Genomic DNA, 27,259 nt, shown 5'->3' with positions numbered 1-27,259 from the left:
GGAGATTCCCAAACCTGAGCCATTCGTTTTAGGTGACAAATCTGAGGAACTGTCCCAGATTGAGGGGTCATTAGAGGAGGTTTTGGAACAAATGGATAAATTAAACAGTAATATGTCACCAGGATCAGATGGTATTCATCCAAGGTTCTGAAGGAACTCAAATGTGAAATTGCAGAACTACTAACTATAGTTTGTGACCTATCATTTAAATCAGCTTCTGTACCAAATGACTGGAGGATAGATAATATGACGCCAATTTTTAAAAAGGGCTCCAGAGGTGATCCCGGTAATTACAGGCCGGTAAACCTGACTTCAGTACCGGGCAAACTGGTTGAAACTATAGTAAAGAACAAAATTGTCAGACACATAGATGAACATAATTTGTTGGGGAAGAGTCAACGTGTTTTTTGTAAATGGAAATCATGCCTCACCAATCTATTAGAATTCTTTGAGGGGGTAAACAAGCATGTGGACAAGGGGGATCCAGTGGATACAGTGTACTTAGATTTCCAGAAAGCCTTTGACCAGGTCCCTCACCAAAGGCTCTGAAGCAAAATAAGCAGTCATGGGGTAAGAGGGAAAGTCCTCTCATGGTTTGGTAACTGGGTAAAAGATAAGAAACAAAAGCTAGGAATAAATGCTCAGTTTTCAGAATGGAGAAAGGTAAGTAGTGGTGTCCCCCAGGGGTCTGTACTGGGCCCAGTCCTATTCAACATATTCATAAATTATCTGGAAAAAGGGGTAAATAGCAAGGTGGCAAAATTTGCAGATGATACAAAACTACGCAAGATAGTTAAGTCCCAAGCAGACTGCGAAGAGCTACAAAAGGATCTCACAAAACTGGGTGACTGAGCAACAAAATTGCAAATTAAATTTAATGTTGATAAATGCAAAGTAATGCACATTGGAAAACATAATCCCAATATACATATAAAATAATGGGTCTAAATTAGTTATTATCACTCAAGAAAGAGATCTTGGAGTCATTGTGGATAGTTCTCTGAAAACATCCACTCAATCTATAGCAGGAGTCAAAAAAGGTAACAATGTTGGGAATCATTAAGAAAGGGATAGATAATATCATATTGCCTCTATATAAATCCAAGGTATGCCCACATCTTGAATACTGTGTGCAGATGTGGTCGCCCCATCTCAAAAAAGATATATTGGAATTGGAAAAGGTTCAGAAAAGGGCAACAAAAATGATTAGGGGTATGGAATGGCTGTTTATAAGATTAATAAGACTGGGACTTTTCAACTTGGACAAGAGATGACTAAGGGGGGATATGATAGAGGTGTATAAAATCATGACTGGTGTGGAGAAAGTAAATAAGGAAGTGTTATTTACTTCTCCTCATAACATAAGAACTAGGGGTTACCAAATGAAATTAATAGGCTGCAGGTTTAAAACAAACAAAAGGAAGTATTTTTTCACACAGCACACAGTCAACCTGTGGAATTCTTTGCCAGAGGATGCTGTGAAGGCCAAGACTATAACAGGGTTCAAAAATGAACTAGATAAGTTCATGGAGGAAAGTCCATCAATGGCTATTAGCCAGCATGGGTAGGGATGGTGTCCCTAGCCTCTGTTTTCCAGAAGCTGGGAATTGGCGACAGGGGATGGATCACTTGATGATTACCTGTTCTGTTCATTCCCTCTGGGGCACCTGGCATTGGCCACTGTCAAAAGACAGGATACTGGGCTAGGTGGACCTTTGGTCTGACCCAGTATGGCTGTTCTTATGTTCTTAAATAATCACATGGTGAGATAATGTAAAATAACAATCAAACAGTATTTTAGTAGGTCTTAAACACTTCATGTTTATTGTACATTAAATAAAACACTTTAATTTCAGTTGAAAGAAACTTGATTTGTGGGTGAGTCATAAGAAATATAAATCTTCTAGATGAAGAAATACTCAACTGAAATGACCATTAAATGCATGTGTATTAACAGTCAGTTTATAGCAAAACCATATTCTTTTGAACTGCTGTTAGATTAGTAAGATCCATTATCAAAAGAGGTATGCATGTCAAGGCCCTACTGGATTGTAACTGGTTGATCAGTCTACTTTCACTCTGACAAAAATATGCCTAACCCTACAAAGTACAAAGAAGAAGATAGTCTTCTCATGCGTATTACACAGCTTCTTCTCCTTTCTCATTAAAAAACAAACAAAACACATTATCAAACAGAAAACAATGCTGAACGTTACAAAATGTGTCTTGGCTTAAATTTCAACCCCAAAACAATCCATGCGTAACTTTGATTTTCAGCAGCAGGAAGAAGGGAAAAAAGCAGGGAGGGCACACTGTAGTGATGCTATTGCAAAAATTAAAACGCTGGCTACCAGTTTCCAGTGCAGTGGCGGGAAAGCACTGTGGATGAGCTCTCACTTTCCCTCAGGGTTTCCTGCTTGCATTTCTTGCATATATGAATGAATGATATGCGGAGGCACCCCTTGCATTAAGAGTCTGAAGAATGAAAGTCCACCTATGGACAAGAAACAAGACAATTGAATGGTTAAAATTGCCAAGAGAAACAGATTTTTAAAAATATTTTTCTGGCTCTCTCTGAAAAATATTGACCCAGTTAAGTGACAGAGATCTAGTCAGTCCCTATGCTACATTTTCTCTTGACACACAGTGAAATTTACCCCTGTGCAATGGGCCAGCACAAAAGGTTACTCATAATTTAAGTCCTATGTTGGGATTTTAAGTGGTGCGTAGAACTTGTGCTGGTCCCTTGCAAAGGGGTGTATTTCACTTGTAATGGGCCAGAGTCGGTCATCAGTTGCACCCAGTGCAACCCCACCGATATACAATGCATAGCTTCATCCCAAACAACGCTGTTCATTTCAATGGAGTTGCATGAAGTGTATCTAAGGGTAGAATTTGACTAAAAGTCCAGTGCAGAGAACACTTGACAGGCAGAAAAAAGACAAGAAGTGCAGATTCACATTATTAGTGCTGGATTTTATAACAAACATTTAGCAAAATATTTACTGTACCTCTTGAAATTTGACTGAAGTATGTGCAACTTATTTATGTGTATGAAAGAATTGCACAAAAAGACAGGATTCTCAAAAATAGATGCCTGAATTTAGGCTCTGAAGCCCATATTTAGGCTTAATAAGTAGCCTGATTTTCAAAAAGTTCTTTGAAAATTTGACCATAAATTCTCAAATAAATGAAGTAGAATTGGCATGAGTATTATTCCTGTTTCTATAGTAAATAATCTCCTAAGATTCAGCAGTGAGCTTTCATTTTAGTTTCAGCACCTTCAAATGGCACTGGCCCTTATTATAGTTTGAGCACAGGAGAGGGGCCAGCAACTCCTGAAAGTGAAATCTTTTTCTGATACCGTGACCTTAAGGAAATCACTAAGGCCAGATGCTCCACTTCTGAATTGTGTGGAGGGGAGTTAATGTGCATGGAAAGACTGCAGGGTCAACATTTGGAGGGGAGCCCTGGGTACACTGCATATGCTCCTTCCACACAATGAATACTGTCAAATACTGCTGTCAGAGCTCGTCTTTGAGAGCTGTGAAGCCTGAGGATGTGCTTCCCCCATTTCCTCACTTCCTTGATTCTGAGGAAAAACAGAATTATCAAGACATATCTCAGTAGTTGTGGGTTGTTTTTTTTAAGGTGATACATTTAGCTTTCTTGAAGAAGTTGTTCCTGAAGTTATGTGGGAAGAAATTGAATACGCAGTTTGTAACCTAAAGAAAGGGAGAAGTCCGGGAGTGGATGATATTTGGCCAGGAATATCTCAAAATAGGGGAAGATACCCTCTTCAAAAAGTGTTAATGCAGCAGTTCACCATCTACATCAATAGCAAGCGTGTTCCAGATGCATGGGGAAAAAAATAAAAAACAATACTATTGATGAAGAAAGGCGATTCAGAAGAACTGAGCGACTACTGTCGGATCACACTCCTCTCACAAGTGTATAAAGTCTTCATCCGCGACATACTCAATCAGATTAAGAAGGATCTTGAAATGCACAAAAGCAGAGAACAAGCTGGTTTCTGCTCAGGTTTCTGCTCTGTCATGTGACAATTGATCACATCCACTCAGTTCGGCAGCTCATCAAAAAATGCAAGGAATACAAAGTACCATTGTGTCTTGCATTTGTCAACTACAAAAAGGCATTCGACTTGGTAGAGGTCAACGTTATACTCAACACACTTGGAATTAACCGAAGGTACATCGACCTGCTGGAAGAAACTAACCGCAATTGCTCGACAGAGATAACATTATTCAATGTCCCCTGCATTATTACTATTTGCAGAGGATTCAGACAAGGTGACAATCTCACTGAAGCTGTTTGCAGCAGTACTGGAGTTGCTGTTCAAGAAATTGAACTGGGAAGAAGGAATCAGAATTGACGGAAAACAGTTAATGCATCTTCTCTTTGCTGATGACTGTGTAATACTGGCAAAGGACATGGCAGAACTGGAGAACAAATTGCAGAAACTGCAAATGCTTTCGCATGATATTGCATTGGAAGTGAACATGTCGAAGACGAAGTGGATGTGGAATGAGCATTGTGCAGAAGGAATCATCACTGTAAATGGGAAAGAAATCTAGGAGGTTGACAAATATATTTACCTGGGTCAGCAGCTGAGCAGAGACAACTCATTCGAAGGGGAATGCAGTAGGAGGCAAAAGGCGGGGTGGGCAAGTTTCAACAAAATAAAGACATGTCTAATGGATAATGAACTGCCTATGAAGAAAAGGAAAGAACTGTTTAACTCCACTGTTCTACCAGCAATGATATAAGGAGTGGAAAGCTGGTCAACGACAAAAGCAGAGGAAGAAAAATTCGCTGTCACCCAAAGAGCAATGGAAAGGCAAATGCAATATCGCTCCATGATCACATACCGAATGAGGAGATCAGAAGGTGTACAGAGGTGATCGCTGTAGTGCAAGCGATGTATGATGCAAAGCAAAGATGGGTGGGTCATGTAGTCTGCAGGCAAGACAATAGGTGGACAATCCTCATCAGTGACTGGATCACCAGAAACCACAAGCGACCGCTGGGCAGACCGAAAACGTGCTAGGCCGATCCCATGACAAAACTCTTTGGCCAGAAATGGAAAGAACATGCTACAACAAAATAGAATGGTGTGGCATTGACTTGCATTCGTGGAGGGACAGACGACGACAAGCTGGACAAAGATGACAGGTCCCAATAAGAGCTGGGGGAGTCTCACCATGCTGTGTGTTGCTTTGTCCCTTCCAAACCTCTGTTTCTTATATCTGGGGAATTGGGCTTGCTTTGGTACTTTGACAGGCCGCGGTGTCTACTGAATAAGCATCCTACAGCACAGTCAACTGCCACAGCCTCTCAGGGCTTCCAGGGTTTGGAAAGCATATTGCTTTGGATCTGGCACCGTATGGGTAAAGAGATAGGACCAAACCTGTTTTTAGTTAATGTACAATGTTTAGTTTAGCACGATGTAAACCTGGGTCTATCATGAAGACAATGGAGTTATTCAGAATTTAGCCTGGTGTGATGGAGGGGACAGGTCGGCCCGAGACCTTTAAAATAGATTTTAATATATTTAGAAACATGAGAAAATTTTACTTTTTTCCACTGTGTGCGGGACAGTACTGGGTCTGTTTTAGACCCAGCTTTGCATTTTATGATTTTGTTTTGTATTGTACCACCACTCTCTTGTTTTTAGTTAACTCTTCTTTTTTAAATAAACCAAATCTTGTTTTGTTGTAAGTACTCACACTTACTGTGTGATTTTACAGGAGCCGTGGTTTAAGGTAAAACTAGCCAACTGGGGTACGCTGCTCCTCTAAGAGCAGAGGACCTGGGATTTCTGTGAGTAGCCAGTGTCAGGAGCTGGATATCACAGAAGAATGATTCAAGGGGACGAGTGTGCACCTAATGATAACCTACAATATGATGACAGCACTGGATTAGCCCAGAAGAGAGTGCCTGAGTGGCTAACAGGCTGGTGATGTTAGAGAGCTAACACTGAACCACCAGAGACAAGGCTACCTCTCATTAGAGGCAGGGGGTAAAAAGGTGGGTCTCAGTCTTGGGTACCCCATGAACCGTCAGAGAGGGACTGTGGGAAATATGGCAAATATTTTGCTAAAAATATTAGAGATCACCCCTTCTCGATAGGGAAGGTTGGTATGTGTGATAAGGAAACTGCATTACTACTGTACCTTTTATAAGTCTGCATGGATGTTCACTTCTGCAAGGTGCAAAGACAATCAATCCCTAATAACACTTACCTTCTGAGGCATTTCTGTAGCACACCAAAAGTTTTAAAGCAAAAGTACATTTTCAAGATGAACACATGATTCTCTTTTCCCGAGCAAACTATATATTTCAGCTAGATTAAACGGACTGATTCAATATGGATATAATTTTATTCTATTTACATAATTTAGGACAAGCCAATATATCCATTAACAACATTCTCCTACTAAAGAGACATTATTTAATTGTAACTCTAAGTAAGTGAGCTACATTATTTAACCTTATCACTCTTTCAGAGTTGTGCTTTCCCAGTCTTAGGTAAATGTTTAATACAGACAAAAAATGGCATGCTTTATAGCATTCTTTAAAACTTGTGTAATGCAAATTTTCACAAGAATCATTCATTTTTAAATAAAATTAAGTGATGTAAAATGGTCTCATTTATTTAGAAGTCTATCCTTAGATGCAAATAATTGACTGGAGATGAAAAATACTCTTACGTTACTTGTATTTTCTCTATGGTAAGTAATTAACCTAACTCATGCTCTGTTAAATTCAGTTGAAGCATTTTCACTAGCGGAAAGTAAGTGGATATACCACTAAAGGGAGTTACTATAACAAGCAATTATTGGAAAGATTAAGAGTTAATTGTTAGTTTAAGGATAGTGTAATATAAATTCAAATAATTAAATTATTGATTTAAAAACATTTTCATTAAATGACATAATGAAAATCATGCCATACTTGGCAGGCTTTGTATGACGTGAAAACAGACATAAGCTTCATATGCAAGAATCATATGAAAGCTTACCTTAGATGGCAATATACATTCAAAAATCCTTACTGTGCAACTAAGGGAGAGAGAGAGAAAGAGAAGTAAGCACTTAATTGCTAACACCAAAGTAGAGAACTTGTTGGGTGAAATTATGTTCATAATTATGACAAGATGATGTTTTAATCCTTAGTCATGTAAAATATGTAAGAAATAGAAGCACATGGAAAGTAAATGGCAGGGATCCAGTACCACTTCAAAATTATAATTAATGTGTGATATTAATATGCACAAACAAATATGACTGGCTTCTGTAATTAGTCTAGGGTACATAGTGGAACCAGTCAAATTGTGCAATTGACTTTTAGAATAAGAGTTTCCAAACTTAGCTTCAGAAGAAGCTAAAACATATATATATATTTGTGTTTTTCAACACAGGAAAAAACCCACACACAGAGCATTATATATATACATATGTTGAAACTCTAAAAGGCAAAATTATCAAGTATAGACTAGTTACACACCAGTGCCTTATTATGTACCTTTACACAAATACATATTTACATAAGTTAAGGCAAGCCATTTACTCTATAGGAACCATTAGTTTTAATAAAGTATTTTACGTATGTACTGCTATGTCTGGGCACTAAACTGTAGCAGCCATTTAAAAAAAGAAATATTCAAAAATATTTAAAATGGTTGCAGTATATTCTAGCTTAATTGCGTCACAAGAGTAAGTTTTTAAATTGTGCATCTGAAAGCCTCCAGTTCTGGAAATTTCAGTGTTTGGGCATTTCTGCAATTTAAAAATGGCCATGTTGATATTTTTGAATTTTGGTAATGTTAAAAATGTCATTTCTATTTAAAGGAGTAAATTCTCTGCTGGTGTAACTCAGCTGAAACTGAATTTAAAGTCAGAGTTATGCTCATAGATAATTTATTTGGTTCTAAGGGTGAAATCCTGGCCCCTCTGCGTGGGTATATCTACAATGAAATTAAAAAGAAAAGGAGTACTTGTGGCACCTTAGAGACTAACAAATTTATTAGAGCATAAGCTTTCGTGAGCTACAGCTCACTTCATCGGATGCATTTGGTGGAAAAAACAGAGGAGAGATTTATATACACACACACACAGAGAACATGAAACAATGGGTTTATCATACACACTGTAAGGAGAGTGATCACTTAAGATAAGCCATCACCAGCAGCGGCGGGAGGGGGGGGTGGGAGGGGGGGGGGGGAGGAAAACCTTTCATGGTGACAAGCAAGGTAGGCTAATTCCAGCAGTTAACAAGAATATCAGAGGAACAGTGGGGGGTGGGGTGGGAGGGAGAAATACCATGGGGAAATAGTTTTACTTTGTGTAATGACTCATCCATTCCCAGTCTCTATTCAAGCCTAAGTTAATTGTATCCAGTTTGCAAATTAATTCCAATTCAGCAGTCTCTCGTTGGAGTCTGTTTTTGAAGCTTTTTTGTTGAAGGATAGCCACTCTTAGGTCTGTGATCGAGTGACCAGAGAGATTGAAGTGTTCTCCAACTGGTTTTTGAATGTTATAATTCTTGACGTCTGATTTGTGTCCATTCATTCTTTTACGTAGAGACTGCCATCATGTGCCAGCAATGCCCCTCTGCCATGTACATTGGCCAAACTGGTCACTGGATCACAGACCTAAGAGTGGCTATACTTCAACAAAAAAGCTTCAAAAACAGACTCCAACGAGAGACTGCTGAATTGGAATTAATTTGCAAACTGGATACAATTAATTTAGGCTTGAATAGAGACTGGGAATGGATGAGTCATTACACAAAGTAAAACTATTTCCCCATGGTATTTCTCCCTCCCACCCCACCCCCCACTGTTCCTCTGATATTCTTGTTAACTGCTGGAATTAGCCTACCTTGCTTGTCACCATGAAAGGTTTTCCTCCTTCCCCCCCCTCTCCCACCCCCCCCCCCCCGCCGCTGCTGGTGATGGCTTATCTTAAGTGATCACTCTCCTTACAGTGTGTATGATAAACCCATTGTTTCATGTTCTCTGTGTGTGTGTGTATATAAATCTCTCCTCTGTTTTTTCCACCAAATGCATCCGATGAAGTGAGCTGTAGCTCACGAAAGCTTATGCTCTAATAAATTTGTTAGTCTCTAAGGTGCCACAAGTACTCCTTTTCTTTTTGCGAATACAGACTAACACGGCTGCTACTCTGAAATGAAATTAAACAACTGCAGCTGGCCCATGCCAGCTGACTTGGGCTTGCAGGACTGTTCAATTGCGGTGTAGACATTCGGACTTGGACTGGAGCCTGGGCTGTAAGACCCTGTGAGATAGAAGGGTCCCAGAGCTTGAACTGCAGCTCGAGCCTGGGAATCTACATGGCAATTAAACAGTCCCTTAGCCCAAGCCCATCAAGTCCGAGTCAACTTCATGGGCCAGCTGTAGGTGTTTAATTGCATGTAGACATACCCACTGACATCAGTGGAAAGGTCCCATTGACTTCAACAGAGTTAATATTTCCCCCTTAGACTTTGCATGCCAAATGACAGCCTGTATTGAAGTTCTAAGTACGAATTCAGAATAGAAATCTAGTTTACAATAAGGAATACATTTTAAAATAAAATGGATAACATGGTGATACCTCTGTTCTTTCAATAAGTCTCCAGGTTATATCAAACTAACCTAAACCTGATCCTTTGAGATGCAGATCACCTCTTGAGAGGAATTGAGTCACCTTGACAAAGGGAGTTGCATATATTTAAGGTTTTGTTTATTTATTTATTTTACACATATATGCATGGTTTTATGTCTAATGAGAAAGTTTTAATTCTTGCCTCAACTTTGCATAACTCTGATGTTAGCTCGTACATTCTTGATTAATTTGGCCTTCTTTGCTCGTGTGACATAGCCAATGTATGTCATGAGACACTAGCTAGTACAATCTAAAAGCAACTAAGGAATACACACTTTACATGCAAATACATTTTGATGTAAAAAGAGAGGAATGGAAAGGAAGGTAATGTCCAGTGGAATATGCTTTTTATAAACCTGTTTCTTCCCCGTCAAGAAGAATGGTTCTCCTGGGGTAATTATTCCATGATACAACACTGCAGAATTGGAATATTCATACTGGTATTTATTCTCATTTGAAATTGTTCCCAATTAATTTATTTAACAACTTATTTTTTTTTAATATGATTAATACCAATTGCAACTTTTCTCAGAATCCATTACTGTCGTCATGTTATTGAAGTGATAAGCAACCTTGGCTTCATTCTTAAGGCTGATCACTCTCTCCAAAGTAGTCAATTATTTCATGGGATTATGATTATAAAAATGTGTCATGGACCATGAAATCTGGTCTCCCCCTGTCGAACCTGGCCTTTTGTGTGCTTTTACATTATACTATATAGATTTCACAGGAGAGACCAGCACTTGTCAAATTGGGGGTCCTGACCCAAAAGGGAGTTGCAGGGGGGTCACAAGGTTATTTTAGGGGGGGTGTCACAGTATTGCCACCCTTACTTCTGCGCTACTGCCTTCAGAGCTAGGCGGCTGCTGACTGAGGGCCCAGCTCTGCAGGCAGGAACACAAAAGTAAGGGTGGCAATACCACACCAGGCTATCCTTACTTCTGCGCTGCTGCTGGCAGTGGCTCTGCCTTCTGAGCTGGGCTCCCAGCCAGCAGCCCCCACTCTCCAGCTGCCTAGCTCTGAAGGCAGGCTGTTGCCAGCAGGTGACCTCTGGGGGAGGGGGCGAAGGGTCACATGACCCTCCCCAAACCACTGAGGGGGGCAAGACCAGCAGCTGGGGAGATGAAGGGGCAGGGCCAGAGCCTGAAGGGAAGAGGCAGGGCCAGAGCCTCTCCGTTTCCGGCCTCCTCTTCTGGCCACGCTGCCTGGTGCGGCTCGCAGCAGCTGCACTCTCTCAGGTAGTCTCCAACAGGCAGTGTGGCCAGACACTGCCCGGAAGAGAGCAGCCACTACGTGCCGCACCACAGGCGGGCATCGTGGCCGGAGGCTGCCTGGGAGAGTGCATTAGTGGCTCCATACATGCCAGGGGGACTGGAGCAGAGCCCTCCCCTCCCCCCGGCCAGATAACCTGGGATGGGGAGAGCGCAGGGTCCCCGTGCTGGAGGCGGGGACGAGTCACATGGGGGGGGTCATGTGGGGAGCAGGGCAGGGAGGAGTCATGTGAGGGGGTCACGTTGGGGGTGGTGTCATGTGCCTCCTTTGTGTCCCTCCTACTAGTTAGCAACCCCCCTCACAACTCCTTTATGGGACAGGACCCCTAAAATTACAACACTGTGAAATTTCAGATCTAAATAGCTGAAATCATGAAATTTACATTTTTAAAAATCCTATGACTGTGAAATTGAACAAAATGGACTGTGAATTTGGTATGGCCCTATTCATGATGAATTCTCTTAGGGCCTGATCCAAAGTCAACTGAAATCAAAGGGAGTCTTTCTATTGATTTCAATGGGTTTTGGAACAGGTTCTATCTACTGAAAACAAAACAAGACAATGATTACAAATTCTTATGACAAACCAGCCATGATTAGGAATCTAGCCCAAGGAACTGTAAAAAATATTTTAAAAATTTTCTTTGGGGGAGAGGGTGTGTGAAAAATACAATAATAGTTTTAATGGAATTCTGTGTTTATATAGTTTGTCATCTTCCAAAACATAGTTCAGATAGAACTTTTTTTCTTAAAAAAGATCTTTTACAAAGTGCAGCATGAACTTTTTCAGCACCCTTGTAGACAAATAAACTTGTCATGCTATTGTAGTAAATAGCTCAACTGTTTGCCATTTTAAGTACATCTAATAGACCTGAAAAAGATTAAGCAAATGCTGTGGTTTATCAGAAATAAATAACATTTATGAACAGAAAACATTTCACTGATGGTAAAATGAAATACTTGTTATTCTATTTGTCTACTATAGTCAATAAAATGTTTAAAGAAATTAGGTAAAATTTGTAACTCCCGATAGTCTAGATTTGAAGCCTAAAATGATATATGCAAAGTGATAAAAGAATAAAATTGTAATGCACTACTGGTATACCATGCTATTACCATAACTTTTCATTTATTTAGATACCATATAAAATGAGTAGTACACTGTATCCATGATATTTTTGTGACATTCCTAGGAATATGTCTACGTGTTAAAACAGAGATTACTAACAGCTCAGAAACAGATGAAAGAAATTCTGGACTATTTAGAAAAATGAGAGTTAGTGCAACATATATTCTTGTATAGTGTATATCTGTCTAACATGATATGCTATCCAAAAAAAAAAAAAGTAGTGACACTACTGTAGCTGTTAAACTCACCAGTTATGTAGCATCCCTTAAATTATAACTTTGACCCTGTAGACCTTGCCCAGGAAAAATTCACTTTGAAATCAATAATGTTTTGCCTGAAAAATGACTGTAGACTCAGGCCCTAATTTTTTACTTCCTGGAGTAAAGCAGAAGTTACATTTTAAAAAATATATACACAATGATCTGTTTCCATTGACTCAGAATGCCTTTCCTCCAGAGATCACTTTTCTTTGTGTCGTTGTGCTGCTCAAGCATCTGATTGCTCTTGCTGAGGTAGCTGGCTGGGAGCTGGGAAGATGGGCTGGGCAGGTTAACAGAGTGTACAACCAGCATATAAGCGGATGGATGGGGGAACACTGGTAAAGTTACATTTTTACAATCTGGCTATGTGTGATACCCATTGTATTTGTCTCTCTTTCACATAGCAAACCTGGACTGTCTATTAATGTACAGATGCCAGAAGCTGGGACTGGACAACAAGGGATGGATCACTGAAAAAATTGCACTTCCTGTTTATTCCCTCTGAAGTATCCAGCCCTCGCCATGGTTGGATGAGAGGATACTGGACTAGATGGACCACTGGTCTGACCCAGTATGGCCATTTTTATGTTCAGTACAATTGCTGATTATGGGCTTGATCCTACTCCTGTTGAATGCCGTGGTTAAACTCTCCCTGACTTTAATAGCAGCAGACTGAAACCTCACAACAGATGTACTGTATTTGAGTCTAACAACATGCTAGTCTGAAACTTCTTTTGAAAAGTGATTAAATTAATGGCTAAATATGCTAGTTTAAAGGAAGGAATATAAACAAGAGAGATGATTCGTGGTCCCTAATTGGGGATTAGGAAGGGAAAAAGGATTTGCATGCCTCATGAGTTGCGGGGGGGGGGGGGGAGGGTGCGCTGGACTGCCCTACGGTTAATATGAGTTTGGATTTAAAAACCAGTCAATCAACAAGAGAGATGTGACATGGATTAACAAAAAGAGTGAGAACCTACCGCCCAGGATGGGACACTGGCAAAACACAACTATTTCTAGAAAAAAGAAAAGGAGTACTTGTGGCACCTTAGAGACTAACAAATTTATTAGAGCATATTTATTAGAGCATAAGCTTTCGTGAGCTACAGCTCACTTCATCGGATGCATCCGATGAAGTGAACTGTAGCTCACGAAAGCTTATGCTCTAATAAATTTGTTAGTCTCTAAGGTGCCACAAGTACTCCTTTTCTTTTTGCGAATACAGACTAACACGGCTGCTACTCTGAAACCTGTAACTATTTCTAGGACTCTTCTCAGATCTGATGCAGAAAATGGATACATGTTTTGAACATTAAGACTTTCAGCTTTTGCATAGTCTCTAGGGTCTGTCAAGATCATTCACTTTAAATGAGTAAGTAAATATTGATTTCTTTAAAGAAAAAAAGAGGCATGGAAGCTATAAATAAGGATCCAACAATGATCATGTTTCAAAGCTCTTGAGAGCGAAGGCGGGGCGGGGGAGTGGAAGGTTTTGTTTAAAAGTGGGGAAGGATGGTCTGAGGCACCACTATGGGAAGTGAGTTTCACACCCTTCTTCCCATCACAGCACATGCATGATTGTTTGCTAATCTAGGATGTGATACCATAGCAACTGAGGTTATTTGAGGCACTTGAGCTAGCTGTCCCCTGGCAGTATGAATAGGACAGGGTTGCTAGTTTGACATTCTTGCTGAGTGATTCTTTGGTTTTGGAACTTGCTTCCTGAGTTGGTCTGCTGAAAACTTGATAGAGTGACCTTCAGGACATGCTGCAAGACCTGTTTGTTTACTGAGGATTCCCCTTGGGATGGATGATTGGGGGATGAAGAGATCTAACTGAGGGGCTGGAGCATGGGCAACGTTAGGAGCAGAGTTGTGAAGAATTTTTTCCCTTTGATATAACAAGCTGTTGAAGTAGTCATTCGATGATGGGGGTAGGCATGGCCATCAATGGCAGTATTTTGGATTGTTTGCAATTTTTTGTGCAATGTCCAGCGCACCGGACTAGAGTCTTATAAATTCATTTTTTAAAAAAGTAGTAAGAGGTGGGTGGTGTCAGATCAAATTACCATCAGGGAAAGGCTCAAAGAGGTCATCTCAAACATAGCTGGTAATTACTTTTTGCATCATATACATTAAAGTTCTACCTAACTACATTACTGAGCACAACAGACCCCTTGAAAAATGATCTAAGCCTTTTTACACTTCAAAACATCAATTTATAAATGCCAAATGTAAAGAAACGAGATTCACATCAATATTGATCAGAATGGCAAAATCTCTCATTCATTCCTCAATAAACCACTGTTCAGGGAAGGACCAATTCTTCATCAATGATTTCCAGGTCAATGTTGCAAAGTATCCTGTGGCTTAGATACCAGGGAAAGCCTGCATAAAGAGGTGGGTCTTGCATCATATACTAAAAGTGGCAAGACTATAATTCATCCTGATGTCCAGTAGCAAAGCATTCTAGAGTATAGGCTTTCACACTCAACAAAAGCACCATACTGGATCTTTTCCCTTGTACAGTTATCAACACTGTTGTTGGGTTTACTGAAGAATGCTACAGTGTCTTTGGCAACAGTAACATCTATGGATGCTTAAGACTCCTAAATTTGACAAATATTAACCACCATTGTTTCTTCTGTTTGAACATGTTTGATATGATCTATTTTCATTTAATTAAAAGCTATTCTGTAGGGGAAAAGCACCCTGTTAAGTCATTGGACACACAGAGAGACAGAGAGATCTTACTGTGATCATAGAATTGTGTTATTTTGACAATTTTATTGTGAGCAGAACATTAAAGATTCAAAAGTTGAAGGTAACTACTGGTAAGGTATTTAGGGCTTGGGGGCTTATGAGTTATAATGAAAGATTAGTCTAACTTGGCCTCTAGATTTTAGTGATTAATGGCTGTCTTTGTTAGGCCGTATGATCTTCTCCTGTGCTGTGAAACAGAGAGCCTTGCTTGGTATTAAGAAACAGACTGTATACATCTAGAATGGAGGACACCACTTTCACCTGCCAGAATACAGTAAAAAGGTATCAGGACAGTCAAGAAATGTGGCTTTACTACCACTCTCATTAGATGAACACGCCACTTTATGAACAGACCAGTTATGTCATTACTTCCTTGCTACCATATTTGAGCTGTGTGACAAGATATATCAGAAATGAAAGAATGTTAATCATAATCCAAAAGAAACAGAAAGGAACCAATGCAGAAAAGCTAAATATATTGGCTTTCACTACATACAAAATAATGGCTACTGAGTAAGTCTTTTATGTACTGGTAATCCTATAAAAATATGCTTTTTAGATCATTTACTGCATGTCTGATCCAAATCCCATTGACTTCAGGTGTTAGATTGGGCCTTAGGACCATTCACAATACCTGCAGTCAATACTAAAACATCTTGAATTCATAAAATATATTCATTTAATGGATTTAAAGGATATTTCATTTAATGGATTTCATTTCATTTAATGGATATTCTCAAGGTTGCAGAACTCTGACCAACTTCTTCCCCTTCATATCTGTTTGCAAAAGCAGTATGATTCTCTATATGTATTTTTTCTAAAAATAAATACATTAATAAGATCTATAAGCCAGTGAAAGATTCTCCTTAGGGAACTAGAGGACGTGCCATTACGTGAGGCATTTAAAAGTACATTGGGCAAAACACTTGGAAAATATACTGTAGGGAATAACCCTGCACTGGACAGTGGAAGAACTATCTAGATCAGTGGTGTAACAAAGCCTCAAAGTACCCTGGGGCAAGAATAGGTTAGGGAGCCCTTTTCTGATTTTGAAATCTGCCCTTCTCTAGGTCCCCCACAGACCCAATCCAGCCCCCATCCCCTACCTCCTTTCCAGCCCTCCTGTCCCTCCAGACCACTAGCTCCCCCACAGCCCCAATTGAGCCATCCCACGCCCCAGTTCCTGAAAGATTCCCTCCAGCTCCCTTGAGGCCCACTACATGTCCTGAGTGCCTGCCACAGCCCCCCTCCCCCCACACCCTGCTCCATTTCTGATCTGGCCCCAGCCCAGCTCTTCCTCAACCATCCTCCAGAGTCCTTCAGTTCAGCCCCCAGCTCCCCCAACCCCTATGCAGTCACCCCCGCAGGCTCTTTTAGTTCCCTTCCTGCCTCCTATTTTCCTGATCCCACCCCAGCCCCATTTCAGGCCCTGTACAAGCCCTCCCCCAGCTCTGCTCCAACCCCCTGTAACCCCCATCCTCCCATCTATGATCCATACCCTCTGAGCTCCACTCCAAGCCCCTTCCCCCACCTTCAACAGCTCTGATCCAGCCCCCCAGTTCTGCTCCAACCTCCTTTTATTTTCTTTTGTTTAAGGCTGACAAACTTTATTGCCGTGTTTAGTTTGACTCCTTTTGGCATCCTTTACAGATTCTCCTCCCATCCAAAACTGACCCTTGCTTAATGCTTGTGCCATGTGCTGTACATCTGAGAGTCATGCTAAAGTTTGCCATATAAGCAGTACACCTTCTGGTCCCTAAGAGTCACGTCCACTCATGAAACAACCCTTGAAGTCAATGGATATTTGAATAAAAATACCCCCGGCATTTGCTTACTGCACTCTTGACTCTAATATATACTGTATCTAAACAAAGAGTGGATTAGCTCTGATCTTAGAAACCGTACCTTTCACTTCCAGTTTGCATTCAACTGCTGCCTCTCCAAGTTCATTGACTGCTTTGCAGGTGTAAGTGCCTCCGTCATAAGGGTTGGGTTTGCGGATCTCCAAGGTACAGACACCTTGGTTACCAAACATTCTGTATCTTGGGTCATTTAATATAGTCACTTTGTTTTTCATCCAGGTTATTTTGGGCTGTGGTAAAAAGTGCACACAAATATAGGGAATTAAATGTTAAGCTCTTTCTGTGACCTTGTATTAAAGTGGAATGATATATTAGTGGTATACAATGAAAAAAATATTGACAAAAGGGAAGTTGTTGTCCATACATAAAAATAAGTTTGGCCTCTATCATGCCATTGTTTTTTTAAGCACAGCTCCCTGTGGCCCTTATAATTTAGCTGAATTCAATCAAGATAATATTTTTGGGTGGGCAAAAATGTAGATCAGTTACATTACAAAGGGTGTACCATATAATATTAAGCAACTAATAATTTTCAAGATCTAAATATTCTACGTTTGTCAATAAAGCTGTTTTTTTTTTTTTACTAGTAACCAATGCATAGAACTTAATCAAAAACCTTGGAAGTGAATGGTGGATCAGAGAACGCTTTTAAATAAAAATTCTGATTTTATTGGGTCAGTTCAATTTTCTACTCTGGAAAAATTCGTCAAAGAGAGAGATAAACTCAGTTGGGCAAAGTCAATGTATTTGTACAGTGCCTAGCACAATGTGACCCAGTTCCTGACTTTGGGTGGTACTATAATATAAATATGAATACTTATAATCATAAAGAGTATTTTGTTTTAAACCAAAATCCTTATTGATGTATTAACCATGCAGCTCTTGTGAGTTACTGAAGTAGCAACCCTACATTTGCCTGATCAGGTTGGAAAAATCCACATTTTCATTAGGATAATCTGTGGATTTAATAAATCTCATAATACTCACGTTGTAGAAGGGTAAACTGAGACAGAAGGAGATGTGATTTGTCCATTGCGATACAACAAATCAATGGCAGAACGGAGAAGAGTACTTAGGAATCCTGACTCTTGCTCTATTCTTTAGCCCACTGATTCTCCTTAGAGCATGTGTGAATTATTAGAACAGGAACAGTACTAGAAAATATCAGTGTCTGATTAAACTCTCCTTTCCCTTCACTGATGTTATTAAGTGGTATGCCATACCTTTGGATTTCCTCGAACACTGCAGTTCAAAGTAGCATTGTAACCAGCTACAGCATGTGTGTTAATTAAAGGTTGAGTAAACATTGGTGCTTCGGTGAAATTAAAGTCTTCATAAATTGGATTTTTGTAGATTTTACCTATGAAATAAATATGTTAGGAGCTCTTAGAACAAAGTTAAGCATTTCATACTGTTTTCAACAATATTCAACTGTAAAGAGTGAGTCTGCTCTAATTTGCACTGTTTTATATACCAATGTAACTCCATTTATTACACTCATTCTCACTAGCAGAGAGCAGATTTGAGCCTGAAAAGTTACTGTAGTCCAGGGGTGGGCAAACTTTTTGGCCCGAGGGCCACATCGGGGTTGCAAAACTGTATGGAGGGCCGGGTAGGAAAGGCTGTGCCTCCCCAAACAGCCTGGCCCCCACCCCCATTCGCCCCCTCCCACTTCCCGCCCCCTGACTACCCCACTCAGAACTCCCGACCCATCCAACCCCCCCTGCTCCTTGTTCCCTGACCATCCCCTCCTGGGACCCCCCGCCTCTAACCACCCCCCTGGGACCCCACCCCCTATCCAATACCTCCTGCTCCCTGTCCAATGTCTCGACCCCATCCCCGCCCCCTGACAGCCCCCCTGGAACTCCCATGCCTATCCAACTACCCCCTGCTCCCTATCCCCTGACTGCCCTGCCCCAGAACCTCTGCCCCATCCAACCGCCCCTGTTCCCTGTCCCGACTGCCACCCGGGACCTCCCTGCCCCTTATTCAACCCCCCCCCCACTTCCTGCCCCCTTACCATGCTGCCTACAGCAGCAGGAGCTCGCGGCCCCGCCGCAGCCAGCCACGCTTCCTGTGCAGCCTGGCAGGAGTGGCGGGCCAGAGCGTTGGTGGAACGGCACACTGAGGCTGCGGGAGAGGGGGGGACAACAGGGGAGGGGCTGGGGGCTAGCCTCCCCGGCCAGGAGCTTAAGGGCCAGGCAGAATGGTCCCACAGGCCGGATGTGGCCCACGGGCCGTAATTTACCCACCTCTGCTGTAGTCTCTGATCATACTGTACAGAGAATTTAAAATCTTCCCTTGTTGTATAAATACATGGTATATTAAGTATAATGTATATACTCTGTATGCATGCCTGCAATTACACACACACTTTGTACAACGATATGAATACTGATTAGCGGGCTGGTAAGAGTGATCAAAGCAGTGACTATAAATGTCATCTTAATGTTCCACATTTATTCTTGTCATTGATTTCTTTTTCTAATTTGTTCCATCTACAACTATTATTTCCTAACTGCCAGTACCGTAAACTTGGGCTGGCACAGTCTCTGAAAAGCCAGATGTTCTTCTGCTTTATACTGCACAAGTACCACCAATAACAACAGCAGAAAATGTGTTGATTCTGTATCAAACAAAATCTAGTAGAGCTGGCTTTCTCATGGATAATGTATCTGCCCTTGTGGTGCTGACAGTAGTAAATAAATTATTTTTCCTCTGTAAATTACACTGATGCATAGAATGGACATATGGGGTGAAATTCACCCAGTACCAAGGGCCAGTACCAAGGGCTACGCACCACTTACACCTTACTTAGGCTCTCCAACAGGTATTCACAGGTGCATCGGCCTTGTGCTGGCCCTTGGCACAGGGGTGAATTTTCAGTGACAAGAAACAATTTCTACAGCCCCCTCCTCTGACCACCACCACTCCACTTTTATATAGAAAACTATTTCTGCTCTGAGCGATCTCACTGAGAAATACCAGCTTTGTGAACTCACTGTTTTTAGTTTCCTTTATGCAGTCCCCATTTTTGATGGGCAGAATGAAGATGCTTTTCTTTCGAGTGAGAGAACAAAGTTCTGCGTTGCCAATAGGAATGCCATTAGCACTGGCTCATACAGCAAGCGACTGTTGTCGCTCATCTCTCTAAACTTAAGCCAACTGCCTTCACTGTACATACTGTATGGGAGAGACTGAGCATTCCTGAACTCAGGTCATGCTCACTGCCATTCTACTTTACAACAGTTTATGTACAGATTACAACAACGCCTTCGTTTCTATTTTAAACTGTTTGAAAGCTCAGATACATAATTCAGAATTGAGAGGGGAACTGTTGTTACCCTTTAAAATCCAGCATCATCCTCCCCTGGTTTGTTGCTTGTCCCATAATTTGTAGTTGTGAGCAGTGAATGCCATACACTACCAAACTGGAATGGCAGCAATTTACACTCACTTTGCACTGGTGTAAGTGGCTACACTAAGTACAAACAGTGAAGATTCAAATATTTTTGTCTCTTATTCTCTTCCCTTCTCTGAAACCCACTCTTCCCCCTTCAGAACATAATGGACAGCTAACCATCCTTTGCGATCACAGCACTCTCTCTGGTCATTGTTGCATCCTCACTGAGGCCACACATGTTTTCAGCGAAGATCCGGAAGTAGTACTCATTTCCTATGATGAGTTCAGTAATGGTGGCACTGGTTCGGTGGTAGTGCTCAATTACAGTGAACCATTCCTGCAAGACACAAACACAGACTGAGTTTGCCTGCAACACACTTCATTTATCAACAGCTAGGGTTTAGAATAGCCACGGTGCATCTGAAAGCATGAGAACAAATTTTAAGGAATTTATATAACCAGTAAGACATAACACAATAACTGAGTTAATGGCAATAAATTCTAAGCTAATCACTACAGAATAACTGGGCGATGACGGAAGAGTCACAAGCAATTCAGCTATGAAGGGTGAATGGAAAGTGAACCCTATTAAATTGTCATATGCTGATGGTTAGTCAGGCGGGATAATTGTGGAAATGCAATATTACAAAGGTCCTATCGTGCAAGAGAAGAAGGCAGGCTCTGCCACTCAGATTTCATATTGCTGACCTAGAAAGTATTGCTGCAGATAAGAAAGCAAGTGACTTCAAAACACCAACAAAACTAACAACTAAAACTTGTGTCAACCTCCAAGCGCCCAGTACGTCCCAGTACTAATCTGCCTCCTCTGGCTCTAGGCTAAATGAACAATAGGATTATGGGAAGCATAATTCCATTCCGGTGATTTCTCGTGATTTAAGAACAGTTGATAGGGTAGGAGGAGCAGTGCATACAGCCCAAACTACAGACACTTGATCAGCACAGTGACTGGATCTGAGAGGCTCTTTTCTTTACTAGTAGCCACAGTACGGTCTAAGGAGAGCAGCGTGTAAAGCTCACCCGGCCAGACTCATGCGACTGGAAGAGGCCAGGTCTCCCATGGCAGAAGCCACGAGGTAATTTATTTGATAAAAATACAACTTCCAATTCATTCTTGATTTAATTTTGAGAAATCATGTGTAAATAAGGGACACTGACAGAGTGGAACAAACAGCTAAAAACCCCTATTTGTTAAATTAGTTTTTGAGGCAGTTCCTGGGGCAAAGTTACAGGACAGAAATAACCATTCAATGTATGGCATGTGGGTTGTTGTTTTTTCTGTAACAAAGTCCTGTGGATGTGATTTCATCAGCTCTGAATTCCTGTGATTTCTGGCACAACACTCATCTCTTGGGCAGTATTATATACTCCACTGCATACTGCTTCAGGCATCTATCTGCATAGCTCTCAAGAGACCCATGTTTAGATGAAAGACATCTCTTTAAATATCAAATTTAAATTTGATCTTGGTACACAATATCTACCTAGTGAGATCAGCAAGACTAATGCTAAAAATATTATTCACGTAAAGCAGAATATGACCATGAAAATGCTCTCTCATTTATGCCACCCCTTCCATTTGTCTTCCTTTCTCACAGTATATATTTGTGTAAGTTTCTTGTGCCAGAGTTTGTACTGATATGTATTAAACCTGCAGAGCCATATTATTTTAGACTTCCCAGTAATATAGCTCATAGCACTCAGAAAGGATCATCCACTCGAAAGAACTTGGGACTCCCTTTCTTCAGAGGCAACTGTTTTAAGAAAATATCTCTTTGGAAACAATCATTATTTAAAATCCCACTTGGTACTATTACAGGAAAATTCTTGTCACAGATAGCATGGAGATAACATGGAATCACTGCCCTATGAGCAAAGAGTACACTTTGGACACTAGTTTCAGAGTAGCAGCCGTGTTAGTCTGTATTCGCAAAAAGAAAAGGAGTACCGGTGGCACCTTAGAGACTAACAAATTTATTAGAGCATAAGCTTTCTGAAGTGAGCTGTAGCTCACGAAAGCTTATGCTCTAATAAATTTGTTAGTCTCTAAGGTGCCACCGGTACTCCTTTTCACTTTGGACACTAGTTATTATTTTATATTACAGTAGCACCTAGAGGTCTGAACTGAGATGGGCCCCCATTGTGCTGGGCACTGTGTATGGATATAATCAGAGACAGGTCCTGGCCCGAACAGCTTATGATTTAAAGAAAGATGAAGGGTGGGAGGGGGAATAAAGTCACAGGGAGGTAAACTGACTGATAAAAGGTCACACAGCAGATCAGGATATTAGTATTCTTCTAATGCAAACTGATTCATCTCTCTTAGATTCACAATGTCCAAACTTGCAGTATCTATTAAATGTAGAAATCCAACCGCTGTCTCTTACAGAGCTATAAAACGGGCTTGGTTGTGAAATAATAACAATAATTAGCTCTCATAAAGCACTTTTCATCTGTAAATCTTAAAGCACTTTACATATTAGGTAAGTATCAGTATCCCAGTCTGTAAAATAGGGTTAATGATACTTACCTAATTTGTGAAGTAAAGTACAGAGAAGTGAAGGGATTTGCCCCAGGTCACCATACAGGCCAGTGACAGCTGGGAATAGAACTCAGATCTCCTAACCATCTAGTGGACTACCTGCGGGGCCACACTGCCTCCAAAATGAGCATTTGGGATTTTGATTCTCTATTTCCAGAGGGAACAAAACAGAATTATTTCTCTGAGCTTCCTGCAAACTCTGAGGGGTTTAGACAAATGAGATTCTGAGCTACTCCCACCCATCCCCCTCACTTGCCCCATCTCTAATCTGTGCTTTGCATAATGACAGGTTTCAGAGTAGCAGCCGTGTTAGTCAGTATTCGCAAAAAGAAAAGGAGTACTTGTGGCACCTTAGAGACTAACAAATTTATTTGAGCATAAGCTGCTGTAGCTTATGAAAGCTTATGCTCAAATAAATTTGTTAGGCTATAAGGTGCCACAAGTACTCCTTTTCTTATCTCTAATCTGAACACAGATTTGTAAATACACATGTTCTCATTTATAAACTTTGAGTACCGTGGACACTGGGATTTTCTGATGAATTTTTGAGATTTTCTGAGTAGTGGTGTGGTTCTGTAATGATCCAATGCCTCAATCATCGACATTTATCCATGTAAATAGGGGTTTTTATATTTAAAAGAAAGAACGTGGTGACTGTTGGATTTAAATTGAATCAAACATATTTTATATCTTACCATGCTCTTCTTGTCCGCTTTTTGAATTGTGTACCCAGTAATGGCAGCGTTACCATCATCCTTTGGTGGCTGCCAGACTAAAGCAACATTCTCTCCCCAAACATCCTCAATCTTTACAACATGTGGTGGGCCAGGGCGATCTGTAATGATGATATGGCACTGTCATCTTTCTATTATGCCTGCTCTCTGTTTCTCTCTCTCTCAGATATGATATATCTCTATCTCTATCTACATCTAGATAGCTATAGATATATATCTTACACACAAAAAACAATGCTAAAAGAAGACTGCAAAGTCAAACACTCAAAATTTAGGAAATGCCAGTATTCAAGTTGCCTGTGCCACCTTTAATTTGATTCCACTGAGCACATGTGTTATGATACAGTTTTCAGTTACACAATCACATACTATTTTTGCAAAGATATAAGCAAATGAAAACTTGATCTTATAATGGGAAGTCTCAGGCAAGCTTAAGTACAGACTGAGCTACCAGCTTCACCTATAAGATATAGATAGATAGTGTATGAGATTTCCCAGATGTCTCTCTTTTTTCCATCATAAGGCTTTTAACACTGATGGTCTCTTCCAAGTCATGTTTATGAGAAACTAACTCTTGCTACAACAGAGCTGTATCAGATCTGACTGAATGCCACCTTAACAGTAAAAAGCTTCAGTTTTTCTGACAAATATGGAACATAAAAATCCATTACAAACAGCGAAGTAGTGTAGGATTCTAGGGGGGACTGGAATGTTCAGGCTGGTACTGACGTTTTGTACAGAGGTCCCCAATTACACTAGCTGAGGACCTCACTCAGAATCTCTGGCCAAGTGAACAGAAGTAGAGAGGTACCATTGTACAGAGGAGGCTGTAACTGGAAATCTCATGTTTTCCAGCACACTGGTAACAAGTTTTTGGAGTCTGTTTTGCCAAAATACATTTTTTTAAACATACCAACTACTTGAATATCTATTGTAGCTTTGTCCACCAAGTTTTCTACTTTCACTTTCAGGTCGTATTTTCCAGAGTGGCTCCTCTCTGCCTTTCGGATAAAGATGATAGTATCATTTTCACTGTTGCGGATGTTAATTTGATTCTTGTCTACGGAAGCGCCATTTTTCTTCCAAGATACCTTTGGCCTTGGTCTTCCCTGTAAAAAGCCATGGAACAAATGAAGTATGCTTTTGGGAGGAGAAAGAGGTGTTAGGCTGTCGCAAAGACAAAATAAAAGTCTTCTTGAACCAGAATGGTGGAAACTCTTTAAAGAAAAAGCAGATAACTCTAAACACAAGGCATTCAGAGGCAGTCACGTGTTCATATACTTGTTTTTTTCTGAACTTAATGGGCAATATTATTTTGTTTTCAGTGGTTCTCAGAAGCAGATGCCCTAAGAGAATAACAGTGTGATATCAATAGACACTAACTTGTTGATCATGTAGTGTCACTACTGGGAGTTTGCTCTTCTAGAAATGAGAATTTCAGGAGTGCTGTCCAAATATGGTAACCTCAGTCCTTTCAGAGTATTTTGGCTGAGCGTATACACCACACAGTAGTACTTTTATTTACCAGGAGTAGCATTTCCTATAGCATATATTGTGCCCGGCATCTGTCTATGTGCACAAAAGAATGAGAAAGCATAAGGTCTGGACACAGTAGGGGACCTTGCACTCAGCAGAGCAAGGACTCTGCAGACAAGTGTTACTGGAACAGCTAGCCTCTGCAGAGGGTGTCGGATAATGTCAGGCTATGGCCCTGCCTGCAGCCAGCAGAGCTAACCAGCTGGAGTAGAAAGTGTATGTTGCATCCTTGGAAGTGTTGGTGCAACAGCTGTGCTTCCCAGGGGCTCTATGAGGCATTGTTGACAAAGATTCTGCTGGGTTGGTGAAACTTCAAACCACCCCCAAAGCAAGACAGAGAATAAACGTCACATTTCAGCTCTAGGCACCATATCTTATCATTGTCTGCCTATTGCAACTGCTCTGTGCTGTGCTAGTGATTATCTTGTGTGTAATGGCAGGTCTACATTGGAGATTATGGGTATTCTGTGGACAACAGACAACAGATCAGCACTGTTTGCTAGTTACAAAATTGAGTCTTCATCTGAGCACAGTCTGATTTCAGAAGGCACAGAAAGAGCCATCTGGCAGGTGTCCTGGCTGTCCAGGATGTAATTCTGCTTAAATTAGCTTCATGCCCCACCACAGTTGTATAACATGCAGTTCTAACAATCACAATATAAGAAAAATAAGCATTAATAACTGTGTCTTTATTTCTTACCTGGAAAGGAACAACAAGATTCACAGCTTCTCCAACCCTTCGAATATAGGTTTGTTTTAAGTGTCTTGGTAGACGAATCTTTGGAGGTTCTTAAAAAAAAAAAAAGTGTGGTTTTGTTTTTAACTGTGGTATTGAATTTAACAATGTTGGTGAGCACCAACATTAGTAACATTAAAACCTATGGCCTACGTTTCTCCGAAGTGAGATGTGAACTGGATGCCTCTATTTTTGGGTTCCCAACTTAAGACACCTTAAAGGGGCCCTATTTTTTAGAAAGCGCTCAGCGCACTGATAGGCTAACGGGTAGGTCAGTGATGGACACCGTTAAAAATGAAATTTTCAAACTACACAAAAAGAAGAAGGGCCAGACACTGCTCATGCTAAAGCCCTTCTGTGCTATTCCAGTGGTTCAGAAGGTCTTTAAAACTGCACTATCTGGCCAGCTGAGGAGTCTCCCACCACAGAAAAGGGCTGTGGGAGTGTGTCAAATGTTCAGAGTGCTGCTACACTTTCATGATCCCTGCTTGATATATTGGCCCCAAGCTAAACTGCTCTAATTTATGCTAAGACAAACCAGCCCTCGGCAGCCCCCTGGATTGGACACTTGCAAAGGCAATGTACAAGTAACTACCTTTGGTCCCAGCTGGCTACAAAAATATTGGGGGGTAAATCACTTCACCTGGTGCCAAGGCAGTTGTACAGATCCAATAGTGGACAACAAAGTGTGTATGAACTGATGGTCAAATTCAGCTTTATTACTAGCTCTCAAATTTCAAATCTTGCCCATGTGATCACTGGTCAGCAGCATAAGAAGGGAATGAGACTGAATGCAAGTGTAACTATGTCTTTTTGCATTACTGTTCTTTGCACTTTTTGAGGTGATGAAAAAGCAAATTGAAGTGATAGATGTGGCCTACTTTCACCACTGTGCCTGCAGCTTGTTCTATCCAGCATCAGTGTTGCCAATTCTTGCAATTTTATCAAGAGAGACTCATCAGATTTGGTGTGCTGTTTTATTATTTTTTAAGCCCCAGCTCCTGGAGTCCTGTGAGTACATGAGAATCTCAACTTTCATTAAAAGAAAAAAAGCAAACTTCTAGCCTTCTTGGCTGTAGAAAGAAGCTTGAAAACATGACGCCTAAGGCTTCAAAAAAACGCAAACAAACCAGAAGGCAAAGGAAAACAACCCAAAACGTATTATTTCTAAGGCAATCTCATGATTTTTGAATGCTTGGAGTTTGCAGTACTGCATTGGCATGGTTTCAGCATGCGACTGTATGGTAGTGTTTCTGCAGTTTCCAGCCGCAGGTGCTAGTTACAAGAAAGAGGAGGCATGAACGCTGAAAGTGTGTG

At 40.8% G+C, this 27,259-nt stretch overlaps 1 protein-coding gene across 4 annotated transcripts in view; it reads right to left on the bottom strand.

The window, feature by feature from the left end:
• Window positions 1-1,709: 1,709 nt before the first annotated feature.
• MYBPC1 (myosin binding protein C1) overlaps window positions 1,710-27,259 on the bottom strand; it is a 218,305-nt gene continuing 192,755 nt past the window's right edge. For 2 of the 4 annotated variants that reach the window (XM_043518998.1, XM_043519005.1), the window contains 7 exons: window positions 25,907-25,995; window positions 24,584-24,779; window positions 23,632-23,771; window positions 20,554-20,713; window positions 18,197-18,333; window positions 17,017-17,203; window positions 1,711-2,494 (listed from right to left, as the gene is read on the bottom strand). In XM_043518998.1, the coding sequence (XP_043374933.1) occupies window positions 2,394-2,494; window positions 17,017-17,203; window positions 18,197-18,333; window positions 20,554-20,713; window positions 23,632-23,771; window positions 24,584-24,779; window positions 25,907-25,995 (1,010 nt within the window). In that variant the 3' untranslated portion in view covers window positions 1,711-2,393. Of the gene's footprint in view, window positions 2,495-17,016; window positions 17,204-18,196; window positions 18,334-20,553; window positions 20,714-23,631; window positions 23,772-24,583; window positions 24,780-25,906; window positions 25,996-27,259 lie in introns of all 4 variants that reach the window. The other 2 variants (XM_043518991.1, XM_043518995.1) reach the window with 2 other exon arrangements.

Source organism: Dermochelys coriacea, chromosome 1 (assembly GCF_009764565.3).
Source record: "Dermochelys coriacea isolate rDerCor1 chromosome 1, rDerCor1.pri.v4, whole genome shotgun sequence".
Classification (NCBI taxonomy): domain Eukaryota; kingdom Metazoa; phylum Chordata; order Testudines; family Dermochelyidae; genus Dermochelys; species Dermochelys coriacea.
The sequence above is the reverse complement of the archived record's forward strand: the minus strand, read 5'-3'. Positions and strand labels throughout refer to the sequence as shown.